Source organism: Chironomus tepperi, unplaced genomic scaffold (genome assembly GCF_022539635.2).
Source record: "Chironomus tepperi strain 1889 unplaced genomic scaffold, CSIRO-AGI_Ctep_v1 contig_337, whole genome shotgun sequence".
NCBI classification, from domain to species: Eukaryota; Metazoa; Arthropoda; class Insecta; order Diptera; family Chironomidae; genus Chironomus; species Chironomus tepperi.
The window spans coordinates 1726087-1743267 of record NW_027226459.1 but is presented as its reverse complement, the minus strand read 5'-3'; the positions used below and the strand labels follow the sequence as shown (position 1 = coordinate 1743267).

The 17181-nt window shown below is 36.0% G+C and overlaps 1 protein-coding gene across 1 annotated transcript in view; it reads right to left on the bottom strand.

Moving 5' to 3' along the window:
- The window catches only part of Hml (hemolectin), a 37926-nt gene that overhangs the window by 7694 nt on the left and 13051 nt on the right, over positions 1-17181 (bottom strand). Inside the window, exons 17-35 of the mRNA XM_070644555.1 lie at positions 16165-16281; positions 15164-15512; positions 14359-14997; positions 14051-14194; positions 11548-11886; positions 11231-11321; positions 10669-11157; positions 10274-10584; positions 9808-10068; positions 9593-9739; positions 9229-9348; positions 8674-9158; positions 4317-8614; positions 2793-2913; positions 2145-2433; positions 1567-2085; positions 1132-1510; positions 585-626; positions 172-399 (exon numbers count right to left, since the gene is read on the bottom strand). Of these exons, the coding sequence (XP_070500656.1) occupies positions 172-399; positions 585-626; positions 1132-1510; positions 1567-2085; positions 2145-2433; positions 2793-2913; positions 4317-8614; positions 8674-9158; positions 9229-9348; positions 9593-9739; positions 9808-10068; positions 10274-10584; positions 10669-11157; positions 11231-11321; positions 11548-11886; positions 14051-14194; positions 14359-14997; positions 15164-15512; positions 16165-16281 (9368 nt within the window). The remainder of the gene's footprint in view (positions 1-171; positions 400-584; positions 627-1131; positions 1511-1566; positions 2086-2144; positions 2434-2792; positions 2914-4316; positions 8615-8673; positions 9159-9228; positions 9349-9592; positions 9740-9807; positions 10069-10273; positions 10585-10668; positions 11158-11230; positions 11322-11547; positions 11887-14050; positions 14195-14358; positions 14998-15163; positions 15513-16164; positions 16282-17181) is intronic.

Genomic DNA, 17181 nt, shown 5'->3' with positions numbered 1-17181 from the left:
CCCTTGACGTCACTAGTATTCATCCTTGACGTCACTAATGAATGAACCCCACCCCATTTACAATCATCCTCATAATTCCCACTTAGACTGGATGAAAATAAGTATTTTTGCAACAAATGCATTGCATTTTATGCTTCTTAATTTTCAATAATATCAAGAAAAAATACTCACTAATAGCCATCAAGATTAACAGTTAAAGATGGATAGAGAATTAATGTATATTTTGCAATTTTATCTCTAATTTCAATCTCTTTGGTACAAACATTATTTCCAGTCGAACAATTTTTTCTCATTATCACGTTCCACTTCTCATCTGACACGTCTCGAGCAAGAAGATGACTACAAATGTCATATTTAAATTCAGTTGAATCAAATGTATTGAATGTGCGGCCGGTTACGCTGTTAAATGATGAAGAAGAAAGAGAAATAGAGGCAATATTAATAATAATGGTGATGTTTGTGTCATTAAATGAAGAATGAAAGAAAGGGGATGATAATGGATAGAAAATGATTCGATTTTTTTTTCCATTCAATCTGTAGATGTACTTTAAAATCATAATGGGTGTCATAATCACGTGACTTACTTGCATACGGCATCGTTCTCAGCAATTGGTTCGCATGTGAATCTAGAAAGGAATTAAAGAAGGGAAATTAGTTCAAATTTCACATCTGCAAGCTTCCCCAACCCCTATTAAGAAGCTATTCCTAACAACTGCTATGGATGTGCCCTTGGTGTGGGCAGCAATAGAACAAAAGTCTTCAACCATTCAGTTTTGACATCTCCAACCTTCCCCCACCCCTAATAAGAAGCTATGCTATGTATTTAATCTCTGCTATGGATATGCCCTTGGTGTGGGCAGTTACAGAACAAAAATCTTCAACTATTCAATTTTGACATCTCGAACCATCCCCTTTAAGTAGCTGTGGATGTGCCCTTGGTGTGGGCAACAAAAGCACAAAAGTCTTCAACCATAGCTTATCAATTTCAATCGAATCTCAAATGCTACTCAATTATAATTCAGTCCACCCATTCCACAGACTTTCAACCCTAAAGTGTCTAATCATATCCAATTAATCGCAAACATATTGCTAATACCCATCATAACTATAACAATTATCTATAATAATTACTTGGCACACTCATTAGCTGACTTTTGAATTTGAAGTCTTAGCATGTAACCTCGAGGACATTTTGGCTCAGGACAACGAATCTTTTTCGTTTGATTCTCTTGTGCATAATCAGGTGTCTCATCGGTATCGACAATTGGTATGCACATAAATTCGAAACATTCCTCAGAGTTTATGTCTTGCTGATCTTTCGATGTAGATATTGGAAGAATTGCTTCATAGCTTGCAGTATATTTAGCCTTAATGTAATAATATTGATGTTGTGGCTTGTCATCCTCTTCATCATCACTGAAACGACTGCTCATTTTAGATTTGCGTGATTTCTTTGGTTTAATTACAAATCCAGGTGGACATGATGGATCGGGACATTTCTTTGTGATTGCTGTGTGATATTTAAGTATTAAATTACATTCAAAATAATCATTAAATTCAACTCACTTATAGTCTCCGTTCTGTTGACAGTAATTGACGGTTGTTCGGTAATCAGGCAATTAAGCTCATCATCTGGACAGTCAATTTGTCCATCGCACCATTTCGATTCCGGTATACATTCACCACTCGATTGACAAATGACAGTATCTGGTGGACATTTTTCACATTTACAATCACAAGTTCCTGGTGATACTCTCTTTTGTCCTTTTGGACATGGCGAGCATGTCTTTGGTGTACATTGTGGAATTCCACCCATTTGACACATACATTCAGCACAATCCTCTGTACGATATGCTTCACCAACTGGATAGCTCATATGACCTTCAAAGCATGGACAATCACTTTGCGGTACACATTCAACACCATTCCAATATTGTGGTGGATAGCATAAGCACGTGTCGCGATTATTTGCCGACAATGGAACAAGAGCACCCTTACATATACCACAAATCGATTCTGGTGTGATAATCTCAACTTCCTCGGGATATTTAGCTGTTGTTGTTGTTAATGTTGGGTCAGGTGTTGCTAAGAGGATTGAAAATTGATAATAAATTATGGATTATTGAGTATTGATTGTGACTTACGATAAGGCAAATAACATCCAATTGGCTCTAATTTTAATTCTATCGCCTGATGCCATTTTAATGGTTGAATCTTCAAATATCTAGCATTAATTGGACTTGGGAAGTAATTCTTCTTGACATTATCGGAATCGACATTTGCAAGGAATTGTGCTGGTCTGTTATTTTTGTCGATCAATTTATTCCAAATGATGTTATCTTGTGAGTAGAGGATTGTAAAGCTCTTGACCCAGCCATATTCACCTCCTTTTGTTAATACACCAGTAAGGTTGCGGTTCTCCATAAAATCAAACTGGAATGGATGGAAAATTTTCATTAAAGCTGCTCAATAAATCCCAACAAATTTCATTCAAAATTAAGTCATAAATTATGAAATGTAGACATAAGCAGCATACATAATAAAGTTAACAAACTTTATCGCACTGACACCTCATGAAGTCTAAATTATTAGATTATATAAGCCACATAATAATACAATGAATTTTATGTAAACTGCAACATATCTGAATCCACACATAAACACTCATTTACATATTTTGTTTATAAAGTTCTACGAGGATAAAGCATGCCAGCCAACCTTCTCATGTCCTAATTAAATTAATTAAAAAATTTTCTCCCTTCTTTTTTCCCTTTTAAGCTCACAAAACTTACCATGACATATTCATTAACATTATCAGCTAGCGGCATCCAGCCTCGTGCGGATGACAATTTTATAATTTCAAGTGGATTACGACGCACTTTTGTTTTAACAGAACCTGCATCTTTAATGGAACTATTGTGGATAAAAATAAAAGAATGAGAAAAATTAATGGATTGTTTTATGTTTCAGGTACATTCAGCCACAAGGCAAATCTCATTAGTAGATTAATTTAATAAGTATAAATTGTTGTAAATTAAATGAAAATGTCATTAAAATTCCAACTGTAGAAAATGTGTTTGTGTCTTGTGGCTTTTGTAATGTTAGAATTGTTAGTTGAGATTGTGTCTGGTGATTTTATTGAAGGGTTGTTTGTAAATGACGTCTGAATTTTACTATATTGATTCCGTTTTGGAACTGAAAGACTTATGCATAAACTGCTTGAAAGAGTAAGTCTTTTTAGCTGGAGGCACTGCGATTAACAACGATTTAGACCTACAGTTTATCGTAGGATTGGAATCACTTGCAAGTTCTGGACATTGCACAGACACGAAAACGAGACGATTTCGATTGTGAATTGAAAGGACATTTAAGCTAGATTCTATTGTACAGTTAGGTGCCTATGTCGAGTAATTGGTTAGACACTTGACTCAAATTAGGTGTGGTTAATCAAAGGTCGCTGGTTCGAATCCATTTTCGAAATTTATACATTTTTTGAAGCAAAAGTTGGGAAACTAAATTAAGATTGTCTTAGTCCACTAAAAACTGATTGAAATTTGTATGAAATGCTTTACTTCACAAGTGAATGCAAAAACAAATCAAGCAAATTTTAGTCATTTTTAGCGATCCGGAGCAAATTCAAATTAACTTTAGTACAGAATTTTAGATATTTTAACAGCTTAGTGTACTAGAGCACTCGAGAACGTTGGACTAAGAAATAGGTCAGTAACAGCAAGTAGACAGAAAAAATAGGAACAAAAGCTGTTGTATAAACTATGTGCACGCGGTTACGATAGAGACTTATCACCAAGATGTACCACGACCCAAACAACTTCGGACAACACTTCCCTACTTCCTTAGAATCATCTAATATCAAGAAGGAAAATATGGTTCAAAAATGAATGTAATTGATGAATGACATTCCATCATTTGTGACCGACCATCCATCAAAGATTCCCATTAAAATTATTCCTTTAGAAAATCAATTCCAAGAGAGCACCAATCTCATTAAAAATTATCAATAACCAATTTTCAGTCATCATAATTAATCCGAAATACTTTTACATATAAATTACATCATTGAATGCATCCACAAGTCGATAAAATATTCATTAAATGTTAACAATGTATAAGGCGTAAATTTATGATACATCAATTGTTAATTTTGTTTTGTTATCGGAAAATTGCTTCACAAAATTGCACAAAGTGATTCCAATTAAAACAACAATAATGAAGGCATGCAAAAATCAAGTTTTAGTACTTAATTGGTCTGTTCCTCATCATTCATGTAAATTGTTTCAATAATTAATCAATCTTACCTGAAAGTGATTTGATTTGGACTTAATTTGCTGTTTTCAACACCTAATGGATCTTCACAGAGTGGCTGTACAGTTGTAATTGTAAAGACAGATGCAGGCGTTGTAACTGGCACAAAAACTTCTTCAAATATTTTCGTTGGCTGTGTGACAGTTTCAATTGATTTTGTGGTCGTTGTTACAGCTGGTGGCAATGTCAGTGGCTTCCTTGGATCTCTCTGGCATCCTAAAACTTCAACCCTTAGAGCAATTCCTTCATGCCATGTCAATGGATAGAAACGAATAAGTTTGGCTTCAACTGGAATGTTGAAAATGTGTTGAACTGGCGTATTTTGATCGATGGAACCGCTGAATATTAGTGGATTTCCACTTGCGTCTGGAATTATGTGATAAACAATTCCATCCAAACTGTAAAGGACCTTGAAGCTTGTCACATATTGTGTAAGTAGTGGACTTCCTCTTATAATCACTCCAAATATTGGCATTGCCGATGGGAAATCAACTTGCAAGTATTGATTCAAATCATTTGTGGCTGGTGACCAACTTCCAACAGATCCATCAGTTGGACGTGATTCAAGCCTAGCTGTTTCAGGTCTGAATGCTTTTCCGAGGACACTGCTTGCTGTTAATGCTGTATCAGGAAGTAAATGAAGTAATGGAACCAATTTACTCTTTTCACAAACGATTGGTGGAGTTACAGTTGATGGAAGTAGAATCAAAGGTGTTAATGTCGATTCAGTGACAACAGGTGATGGAGTTGTAGTTGTTGGTTTACGAGTAGGCTTGATTTTGTCTGGTCTTCTTGTTGTGACTACACCTGGTCTTACAGTTCTCTTACCAGTCTGTCCAAATTCACCTGGTTCACCAGGAGATACCTTACAAATTGGTTTTATTGCCTGAACATTAGCAATATCATCACAGTCGAATGTCTTTGGATTAAACATTTTATTGATTCCACACGTACGTTCCTCATAGACATAAGTATCATTTGGTGTCAATACACATTGTAGGAACTTGTGACATCCATCTGGATGTTCATCGAATGGCTTCTTTTCTAAATCACATGAACCAAGATAAATTGGAACTTCAACCATTTCAGGTGATAATGTTGACGTAGTTGACAATGTTACAACACCTGGTCGAGTGATTGGTGCTAATGTAGGCTGGAATACTTCCCATATTTCAGTCTCACCCGGATCAACTCCACAGTTAGGCTTTAATCTTTTAACATTATCTGGCCAGTCACAAACCATAGCAATTGGATTGTACATCATGTCTGGGTAGCAAGTCTTGACAGCATAAATATAAGTTCCATTTGGTGCTGGCATGCAGTGTAGGAACTTATAGCAACTGTTAGGATGCTCAATATGTGGAGGATTTGGATCACAGATAGTAATGTAGTAAGGAAGTTCACGATATTGTGCCGGAGTTGGAGTTGTTAAAGGTGCTAATGGTGGTAAAGTTGGACGATCATATGGAGGTAATGGCGGTGGTGGTGGACCTCCAATTGGTGGCGGTGGTGGACCTCCAATACCTCTTGGCTGAGGCGTTGTAGTTTCTGTTACACGTTTTGTTGCAGTGACTGGTTTACCATCTGCATAATCTGTATCTAAATCTTCTGGTTGTGTCACTAATATTCTTTTAGGTGTTGTTGTTGTTGCTTTTATTACGTCTATTTCCCAAAGTTCTATTTCACCTGGATCAATTCCACAAGCAGGTTTCAATCTCTTCACACTATCAGGCCAGTCGCAAACCATAGCAATTGGATTGTACATCATGTCTGGATAGCATGTCTTAACAGCATATACGTAACTTCCATTTGGTGCTGGCATACAGTGTAGGAACTTGTAACAACTGTTAGGATGCTCAATATGTGGAGGGAATGGTTCACAGATAGTGATGTAGTAAGGAATTTCGACAGATTTTCCAGTTGTTGTAGTTGGAGGGAAAGGAACTGACACCTTACGTTCATATGCTGGTACTGTTGGACCAAATGTTGATTCCGCATGTGGTGTGATTTGTCCAGAAGGACCAACGATTCCACGTCTTGTGGTTGATTCTGTCTTTCCAGATGGAATAGTGATCGGAGTTGGTTGTTCTGCAGGTGGTGTCACTTGACCGGGTCTATATGGACTGTCTGTTTTCTGTGCATATGGAGCTAATGTCGATGGTTTAGTCTGAGTTACTTCAATTTCATGCACTGGAATATCACCTGGAGTTGTTCGTTTTTTAGCATTTTCATCTAATTCCCAATAATCAGTGTCTACGACTTCTGGTAGTGTAAACTTCCTCTTTGTGGACGGTGTCGTTGTCTTAAAGTCCACCTCCCAAAGATCAGTTTCACCAGGATTAATTCCGCAACTTGGTTTCAATCTTTTCACATTATCTGGCCAGTCACAAACCATCGCTACAGGATTATACATCATGTCAGGATAGCAAGTCTTAACTGCATATATGTAACTTCCATTTGGTGCTGGCATGCAGTGTAGGAACTTATAGCAACTGTTTGGATGTTCAATGTGTGGAGGGAATGGTTCACAGATTGTAATATATGATGGTGGAGCTCTGCCTGGTTCTGTTGGTCGAACTGTAACAGGACGAATCGTTGATGCTGCAAATGAAATTGTTCCATCAACTGTATCAAATGGTCTTGCAGTTGAAACAAATCCAGATGATCGTGTAGTTGTTGTTGTGGGTTTTCTTGGGTATTTGATAACAATTTCTTCCCAATAATCAGTCTCACCAATATCAGTTGCACATTTTGGATTAGCAAGTTTGGCATTCTCAGGTGTATCACATTTAAGAGTATTTGGATTGAACATCGTATTTGGGAAGGCATTGCACTTCTTTTCTGTATATTTGAAATTATTCGGTGCAGTTTCGGCACACAACAGATATTTAATGCAACTATTTGGATGAACAGCAAGTGGAACTGCTGGATTACATTCACGAATGTATGTTGGTGGTTCACCTTCAAAGTAGTCACTCTCATCTGGTCCGGTGACTTTCCTTCTCGGTGACTGTGTGGTAGTGGTGGTTCTTCTTCCAAGTTCCTCCCAAATTTCAATTTCACCTGGATCAACTCCACAGGAAGGTTTCAATCTTTTTACATTGTCTGGCCAGTCGCAAACCATTGCAATTGGGTTGTACATCATGTCTGGGTAGCAAGTCTTAACAGCGTAAACATAACTTCCATTTGGTGCTGGCATGCAGTGCAAGAATTTATAGCAACTGTTTGGATGCTCAATATGTGGAGGAGTTGGTTCACAGATAGTGATGTAGTAAGGAGGTACATACTCTTCTTCTTCCTCTATTATCACCACTGACTTTTTAGTTGTTACTGATACATGTGGCCATGGAGTTGTAATTTTGCCTGTGATGAAAATTTCAGCATCTGGATGGAATGTTGGTGGAATGGATATAATTTTGATTGGTTTTGGAGTTGTGCCACATGCTGCTTCTGTGCAGATGAACTCATTATTGATGCATTGACAGGTCTTGCAGTCATTAATCTTCACAACCTGTCCAGGCTTAAGTTGTTCATTGTTTGGTCCTAAACATGTACAATCCGTCAATTTTACACATGTCTTCCAATCTCTCCACAAATTTGGATATTCACATTTTGTGACTCCATCCTTTGGCACACAACCAGGCAAACAGTCATTTGAAGATTCTGTACAATTTCCGTTGATCATTAAAATCCTTCCATAATAATTACATGCTCGTTTACATGGAACAGCACAATCATTCCATACATATCCCATCGGGCAATCACCTTGCATTGGTTCCTTTGGTTTACCACATTGTGGATCAATTGCAATTACACTTGCTGGCCAATCACATACCATTGCTGTTGGATTGAACATCATCGATGCACCACAAGTTTTTTCGACATACTCAAAGGCTCCATTAACACTCATCACACATTGTAAATATTTACTACAATCAGCTGGATGCTTAACTAATGGAACAGATGGATCACAAACTTTTGCAATTTCATATTTAGGCGTTGTGACTGGGATGATTGGTATAATTGGAATAACTGGAATTTTCACAGTTGTAGGCTTTTTGGTCGTTGTTGTTGTTGTTGTGGCTACTGATGGTGTTGCAGCAAAATCACCACAGTCACAGTAATAACGAGCTTCATAATCAAAGCATTGACCTTTACAAAGCAGTCCATTTTCCATTGAACATTCAACATTTTGTCCTGTCATTTTTGGATGATTATGTCCAACGACTGTTCGACATTCAATTGATACATAAAAGTCTGGGATGCATTGAACTTTTTTGCCAGCTTCTTGCTGTAAGTCATAGAAAAAATAATTAAATGCATTTAAATTTGTCAAGCAATTTTACTTACGAATTTGGATGCTCTTGGCATTGGCTCTTTGTCATCAACCTTAAAGTAGCTTGTCTTTGATGGCATTGTTGTATTTTCCATCACATCCTGATTCAACCATTCAGTCCATCCAGTTTCACAAACAACTAAATCCTCAACTTTTTGTACATTGTCAATGCATGGCGTACCCGTGCAAACTTCAGCACCACGTGAGCACTTACATGTGTAACATCCATCAGACTGTATAACATCATCCTCATAATATGTAACACCATCAACAACCATACATACTGGCTTACAAATTGACTTTGGCACGCAATCGGTATATGAATCATTCTTATAAACAGTTCCAGTTGGACATTCACGAAGCTTACAGCCTTCAATGCAATTATCACTCTTACAAAGGCGCTCTTGTTTCAATGGATGCATCATATTATCACACGTCTCAACTGGACATGCTTCAATACACGGATTATAGTTTGAACATGTTGGATCGCATTGCATTGCTTTATTGGAATTAGATGAAGCAAGGTGAGAATGGAAATGATAATAAAAACTAAAAATCCTTGAACTTACGACACAAATCAGGTGTTCTCCAGCGGATATTAATTCCTCTCGCTGTGCATGCATATGCATATGCTGCTAAAGATGTACACAAGCATTCACAATCGCCACCTTGATCGCAACTGCATGTATCTGTTGGAAAATAAATAGATGACCTAGATAAGCTGAATTTTATGGCAAATTATTGAATTTTTTGGATATTTGTAGCTTTAATTTGAAGCAATTAAGCATCAAATGATGTATGATGTAAAATCATCCAGATTATATCCAAAAACAGCTTATAAACAGCTTTAATACAATGTTTCATGTAGTAACAAACAGCAACAAGCTCATTTCATATTGAAAACCTCATTAATTCAAATAAAAAAAGGCTTACCATGAACACATCGTTTGTAGTAGCTATCAACTTCAACTTCCGAATGACATTGTGCAAATTCCGATGATTTCAATAATCCACATTTAAATTGCGACCATGTTTTCCTCTGTGGATTTAATGTACACGAGTCAACTTGTTCAGTTGGCACTACGGAATACAGAAACAAATAAAATAATCGAATATCCAAAAAAAATGAGAATGTTAAGCAATCTTACTTGAACAAGAGTCATCGAGCTTCCATGAGTGACCAAATATAATTGGATTATTTTCAATACCAGCCGATGGATTGAGAAAATCATCAAGGGCATCATAATTGTAATTTCCACATAATCCCTGAACTTTACCCTTCCAACGATTCTCCAATCTCAAATATACTCGTGTGCCTCGATCCCATTTAAGCATTACACCAATATGTGGTATTTCAACGATGAGAAAGACACCCGAACGATACGTGAGCATTTTTTTCAATGGCTTTGCTGTATATTGTGCATATTACATATATATGAAAATAGAAACAGACATAAAATGAGGAAAGGAAATGAAAATGGAAATTGTATATTGTAAGGAAGACACAAAATGCTTAAAAAGGATTATTTATTTTAATTAAATTAATTAAAGAAGCATTAAAGTTTTCTTCATTCTCATATGTCGTGTATATACAACAGAAAACACGTATCATACCTTCTAATAAGCCCTTGATACCCGGCACGGCTGTATCAGATGACAATGTAATTGATTCTGGTTCATCACCAACAAGATTAATTGTCAATGCTTTCGAGCATGTGACACCATTAGAACCGCATAAAACGTTTTGAATTGTCACTGAATATCCATCAGCATTAAGGATTTTTCCTTTTGATAGAACATATGTGCATACACCTTGAAAATCAAATTCACGTCCATCGAATGTTGTAAAGTGATTATCACCCCATAAGCTACATGTTGATGCACACTCTTTTGCTGTACATGTCCATTTGCCGCCTTTACATGTACTGTGGATTGAAATGAGAGCATTTTAGGATTTGGCGGGGCTTGAAATGTCCTTAAACTTCAATACATCCTTAAAAATCACTTACCATGTATTACAATCCTCTTTAATTTTATCGCCATCATTATAACTCCTTCCACCATGATGACATGAACAATTTTCAGGCAAAACACATTCCTTTAATATCGTATCAAGCACATAACCAGCTTTACAAACACATCCAGGACGACATAAGGCCGTTGATGATGAAACATTTAAATGCATATTTTTACATGTCACTGGCTCAGCTGGTTCACATGTTGTGAATATTTCATGTCTTACAGCTGAACATTTCTTTGATATATCACCGGCAGCCGGATAGTTAACAGCATCAGAATCACTTGCATCAATACAAATCCATTTACCACCTGTGCATGTACATAACTGTAAGAGTTTACTTCCCGGACGAACTTCCTTATATCCTGGTTTAAATTCCAATCCTTTATAAGTGCATTTACACATTGATATCACGACACATTCATTACTTTCATCTAGCACTTGACCGGGTGGACAGCGACAACCTTCTACACATTGCAGTCTTTACATGCCACATGAGAGAATTTCGAGTAAGATTTTAATTAAAAATTTATATGGAATAGATGTGAACTTACTTGCATGGTGTGTCCTTTTGTAAATCATAGCATGTCCGTGAACAGGCTTCACCACATTGGTCAAAGACTTGTCCGTCGGGGCAATTTATGGCTAGAAAAAGAAGGCAAAAAATTTAATTTATTTTCCACACAGTTAATGCCTTAAGGGGTTTTTGACATATCTATATTTAGTTTAGACTCAATTTTAATGAGGTTCAAGTCAGGTGAGAGTTTAGCATGTAAACTTTATTTTGGCCTTTATGCTATATAAAAAAATCTCATTAAATATCTAATTATAGATGCTGTCAAGTCAAGTCAACATCCCCACAATCACTTACCACATTCAGCAACCTGATATCTCCAATTAAGTATCGTTCCTTGTCGTGCACATTCTGTCGCATAAGCGGCCAATATTGGACATGCACATTGACTTACATCACCTTTACATGCACACATATCGTACATACAATCCTCATAAAATGGCTCTGGATCAACAAACAAGTGACATTCTTCAAAAACTTTATCTTTTAATACCTTTGAGCAAATTTTCTCAGCCTTTGCTTTATTCTCTGGATTCATTTGACATGGATGCGGTATAATTTTATCACTGATAAAATCGCACGACTCTTTCGTTTGCCATTTGTTTGCGAATGGATGAACAGTCGTTTCAATGTCACCTGGGTAAAAATGAGAAAAAATAGGAAAATAGAAAATTGTGAAAGGTAGGTATGATGGAGGTCTAGTGCAGTGGTGGGAAACCTATGTGATGCGGTACTATACTGTGCCTTATTCAACTTTCAAGAAGTCTTATGAACCGCTTTCAGTGTTCGACTTCGGCCAAGACTTAACCATCAAAGTGTACCGTAAACAAAAGGTTGTCCACCACTTGTCTAGTGCTGTTGTGTATATCAAATGAAAATTTCAATGTCTGTGAGAAATAAATCATGTGAAAATGCTTTGACTGATGTGAACTAGACAGAAAATTCAATGAAATTTGAGTCAAAAATTCTCAAAAACTATCAGAATTCTTCCTTAATTCCAAAGAATAACCATGAAATGGAACTAAACAAATAAAGTTTAACTACAAAGTATTATAATTCAAGAAATCATGCCCCAACTAATCTCAAAACTTCTTACCATGAGGAAATAACCGAGTAGAAAAAAAGAAAGAATCTTCATCTTCTAATTACCAAAAGTTTTTCCTCTACTTCCATAACAATTGATTGTTTAATTGCTGTTTTAGAATTCAAATACAGAAGAGAAAAAAGTTTATCTTTACACTTTTTAATGGATACAACTATTGAAAATGATTTTATTTCTCTCATTGTTCTCAGCTTCCTTTTATCTATCCTGTCTTCAAGAACTTTTCCTTTTTCTTTTCATATTCTGATAATTTCTTCAGGAAAAGTTCAATTTTCTTCCTCATAAAAATAAAATCATCAGAAAATAAAATGAAATTCATGTAAAAATGTGTTTGATATGGGTGGTGGATGGAGAGAGAAGCTTATCAAAATTGAGTTAAGGAAGTAGGATATTGTAGAATATATGCTGGCAGCTGCTTATATTATGAAGATAAACCTGATGCTAGGAATCAGTCAGATGGTCAATATAAGTCATCGAAAGTACCATGCTAGAGTACTTATCATCACCGGATATCGAGCAGAGTGGTTGAAGATGGTGGACCAATTTATAGGGTTATTTGTAAAAGATCCCAAAAACCTATCTAAATTTTCGAAATCCATACAAAGCTACTCTCCAACCTCTTTCACCTCAAAAATGTCTGGATACTGCACACTAGTGCAACCTAAGTTTGGAAAGAGTTTGAGATAAATCTGGTCTTGACTCATCTGACATCTAAGCTGGTTTAGCTATTCAAACCTAAATTGTTTTATTTATCCATAAGTTGTTTAGGAACTATCGAGTTTTAGCTAAATCTGTTTATGGATCTGAATTGAGGTGAATAGATTGATCTGAATAGGTTGAGCAGATGTTCTTAAAACATCGTGATAACTTGTTCAAAAAGCACATAGGTAACCGTTTTGGTCTGAATATGGCACCATATTAGTCACGTAATCCGACTCTCTAGATGGCAAGAGATCGCGCGGTAGGCCAAAAAACTCATGGAAAAAGCTGTCGATAGAGATAGTACCACACTGGGAATTGGTAATTGGCAAGCGATAGCCTCTATCGTAGCCAGCTTCAGAAGCCAACTGAGGGAAGCCATGGATCACACTTGATCTGTGTGGCCAGCGAAGTAAGTAAGTTTAGACCAAAATGAATGACTTTGACATGATGCTAGATTTAGATTAAATTAGTTAGTTTTGTACAGTCCAGGCAAGTTATAATAATTTTTTCTCTACGCCTTTCTTGTACCGAATTTCGGATCAATTGACCAACTCGTGCAATTCGAGTTGAAATCAATTTTAAGCTAAATTCAGCCAATACCTAATCTAACGTCTGTCTGTCGCTACATTTTCCACCTTCAAACAAAACTAAGCACAAACTTTTTTGCAATTTTCAAAGTCATCATAACTTAGACACAATCCAATGTCACATAATAAATTAAAATCCATTAGATAAACAGTCTGACAAAGTGAGTAAGCTACTGTCTTCATTTATTTTTATTCTATAAGAATAACACCACAGAAAGTACTCGAGAGAAACTTTCAATGTCAGTTGTCTGTAGAAAATTGAACAATTGAAAGAAGTAGAAAAAAAAAATAAATTTAGACGATGGAAGAAGTAGAAACTCTCATGAGATGAAACTACATGATGTTCATAGATACACAAGGAATCGAGTCTGAATGAAAAAATAATAAAAAAAAAATTATGATAAAATACCTTCCGGTGTAAGAAAATCATCTTGCATATTAGAATTAAATGTTCCACAAAGCCCTTTAGTCTTTCCACGATATGATGCTGGTGCATCGATATATGCACGGGTTGCTCCATCCCACCATACTTGTACGCCATCATGAAAATCAACTGAAATGATAGTTTAAATGTTGAAAAATATACTAAAACTAGTGAGATTATTGAATGAACAGTAGCTTGAAGGTCTGACTGAATAATTTATGATTTCTAAAAAGTTTTTAAGGAATTTCATCTATGCTCATTCAATACACATAATGTGAAAAAAAAATTCTTACCGACAAGGAAACTCGAACTAGCTTGCTTTATTACAACAGCACCATCATCCAAGTCCCATGGCAATTTATTGACTTCAAAACCATCAAGTAGCACAAATCCACCCTGCTTCAATTTAATTATTCTCTTTTGACCAGCATTGTCTTTAAATTGCATTGTGAGTGACTTTGTACATGATGGCATTTCCGTTGTAAATGATGGTAGAAAATTCATACTTTCTGATATTGCACCCGAACATGCAACATTTTCCGCTTCCACAGTAAGCTCATCGGTTTTCATTAAGTAGTATGAACATTTACCCATAAAATCGTAACGTTTTCCATCGAATGTTACATAATGTGGATCACCAACAGATGAACAACGTGAGCCACATGTTTTTGATGAGCATTCCCAATTACCATTTTCGCATGTACATGTATTACAGTCGCGTTTAATTTTGCTATTTGGTGGAAATGCTTTGCCCTTTAACTTACATGGACACATTTCCTTCTTGACACAAATGCCATCATTAAGCATTGTACCATCGGGACAAAAGCATCCTTCACGACAATCTAATGAATTAGTCTCGATGGCGGATCCACATGATGGTTCGTTCAATGGTCCACATGATTTATACACACGACCGTTGGTGCAATTTAATGCTGAAAAATGTAAGATGGAATTGGTACAATAAATGTTGTAAGTTTGTCACATGAGTGGATGCTGTAAGCATGCGTTGTCTCTAAAATGTCACGTCAGTTGGACAATTGCTTAAAAATTTAATTTTTGGACACAATCAAGTTGTAAATAAAAGAAATTAATGCTTACGACAAATCTGATGGTCTCTCCAGCTATCATTCAACATAATGCCACGGAAGCGACAATCCTTGGCCAGAACAGAAATTCCATTACAACTGCATTCCGTACGCTTTAGTGTATTCTTACAATCACAATAATCCGAGATGCAATTTTTCAATAAAACCTTCTCATTGAAGTTTTTAAAGCAATTGGCCATTCTTGGATTTTTCAATAAATCAGTACATATGAGATTTGCCTGCTCATCAACAGATGTCTCACATGCTGTTTGCGTTTCCATCTTCTGTAGACGTGTAATGCATTGCTCCTTATTCTTGTCCATACTCAATGCACGCCATGAATCAACAAATGTTGCTGGCATCTGTGTTGTGGATGATATATACAATAGTTGAATAATAGAAAGGATATCGAGTATAAAAATATTTATTGTGTTGGATGGCTTAGCTCATTTCTTGGAATTATTTTTTGTAGATCTGTGGAGGCATTGACCGGTGTAAATATTCAAAACATTGGAGTTAGCTTTTGGTGATCTTCTGAGAAGTATTTTTCAGATTTAGGCACCTAAATTGTCCTACTTGGAAGAGAATCTCAAGTTCTCTAGAATGCTTAGGGTCGTTTGGATGCTATGGATGCTTTGGTAATGCAGGGAGATTTCAAGAATGGAAAAAACAATTTGTCGAGAAGTTTCTATCAATTTCAATAGAATATGATAAGAAATTGTGGAAAATCGGTCAAAAATCAGCTTGATGCTGTTCACAGCCTGAGATAGAGCCAGTTTTAGACGTCAACTGAGAGTGGCCATGGATCACAGCTGATCTGCAAGTCCAGCAAAGTAAGTATATCATTCCATAACTTCCAAACGACCAATCCAATCTCTAACCTTCCTGATCATCAAAATCCAATATGAAACTGCATAACTAGAACTGCTTAAAAAAATCTATTTCCACTTCCACGAAAATGAGCTTATCGAATGATGATGATAGAAAAATGAAGAGCACATTAGATCTACTTACTTTATGATTTTCTCCATCTTTTGACATAAAATCATTGCTCATGATTCCATCCATTGTACCACAAATGCCAGCTGTTCGATTGAATATGCTTGCTGATGCATCAATCTGAACAAATTTCTATAAGAATTCAAACAAAAAAGTACATAAGAAAATGAAAGAAGATTGTAAATGTGATGGAGGAAAGGAATTGAATTGAAGGAGAGGAAAAATAATAAGGAAAAAAAAATGTAATAAGGAAGAATGAAGATGAAGGATTATTGAAAAAAAGACGAAGAAATTGTGCTTCCATTGAAAATGAAAGAATCCTTGCGCCAAATGTTTGGAATGGAAATTGATGAAAATCATAATGATGGAAATAACGGAAGAGAATAGTTTTATTGAAAAAGGAAATCTGATTTAATGATAAATCATGAGGCAAAATTGATGTACGAAATTATTGAAAAAACATGGAATCAGATCCTTTTTTTTATTGCTTATTTGATTCAATTGATTATTGCTTGATGATAGAAATTGATGAATAAATTATGAATTTGTTGATCCAATTACATATCGGAATATTTGTGGGTTGTGTTAAGAATGTTAAGCTTTTATGGTTATTTAGTGGGATTGTGACTTGACCTAACAGGCAAAGCAGAGCTGGAAGTCAACTTGAATGTTGTATGGAGTCGAGTCAAATTTTTTCGAATTTTTCATACAAAATTCGAGTCGACTAGGAGGTCTGGGACAAAGGTCATGCTTTCATGATACAAAAAGACCATTATGGTAAATGAAAGTGGTCGTTATGCCTGTTAATCGATCAAAAATCCAGATCCAGACAAGTGCGACTCTGAATTGGTGCCAAATTCGATTGAAATCGGGCACAATGCCAAAATTACTCAAGCCTGTGAACACGATTTGAATTAATTAACCGATCTTTGCTATTTAGGGATTCTCAATCGATCGACTAATCCTAAAATCATGACAGATGCCGAGCCAGGTCCAAGATTCTCGAATATGTTTTAATTGATAATTGGCAAT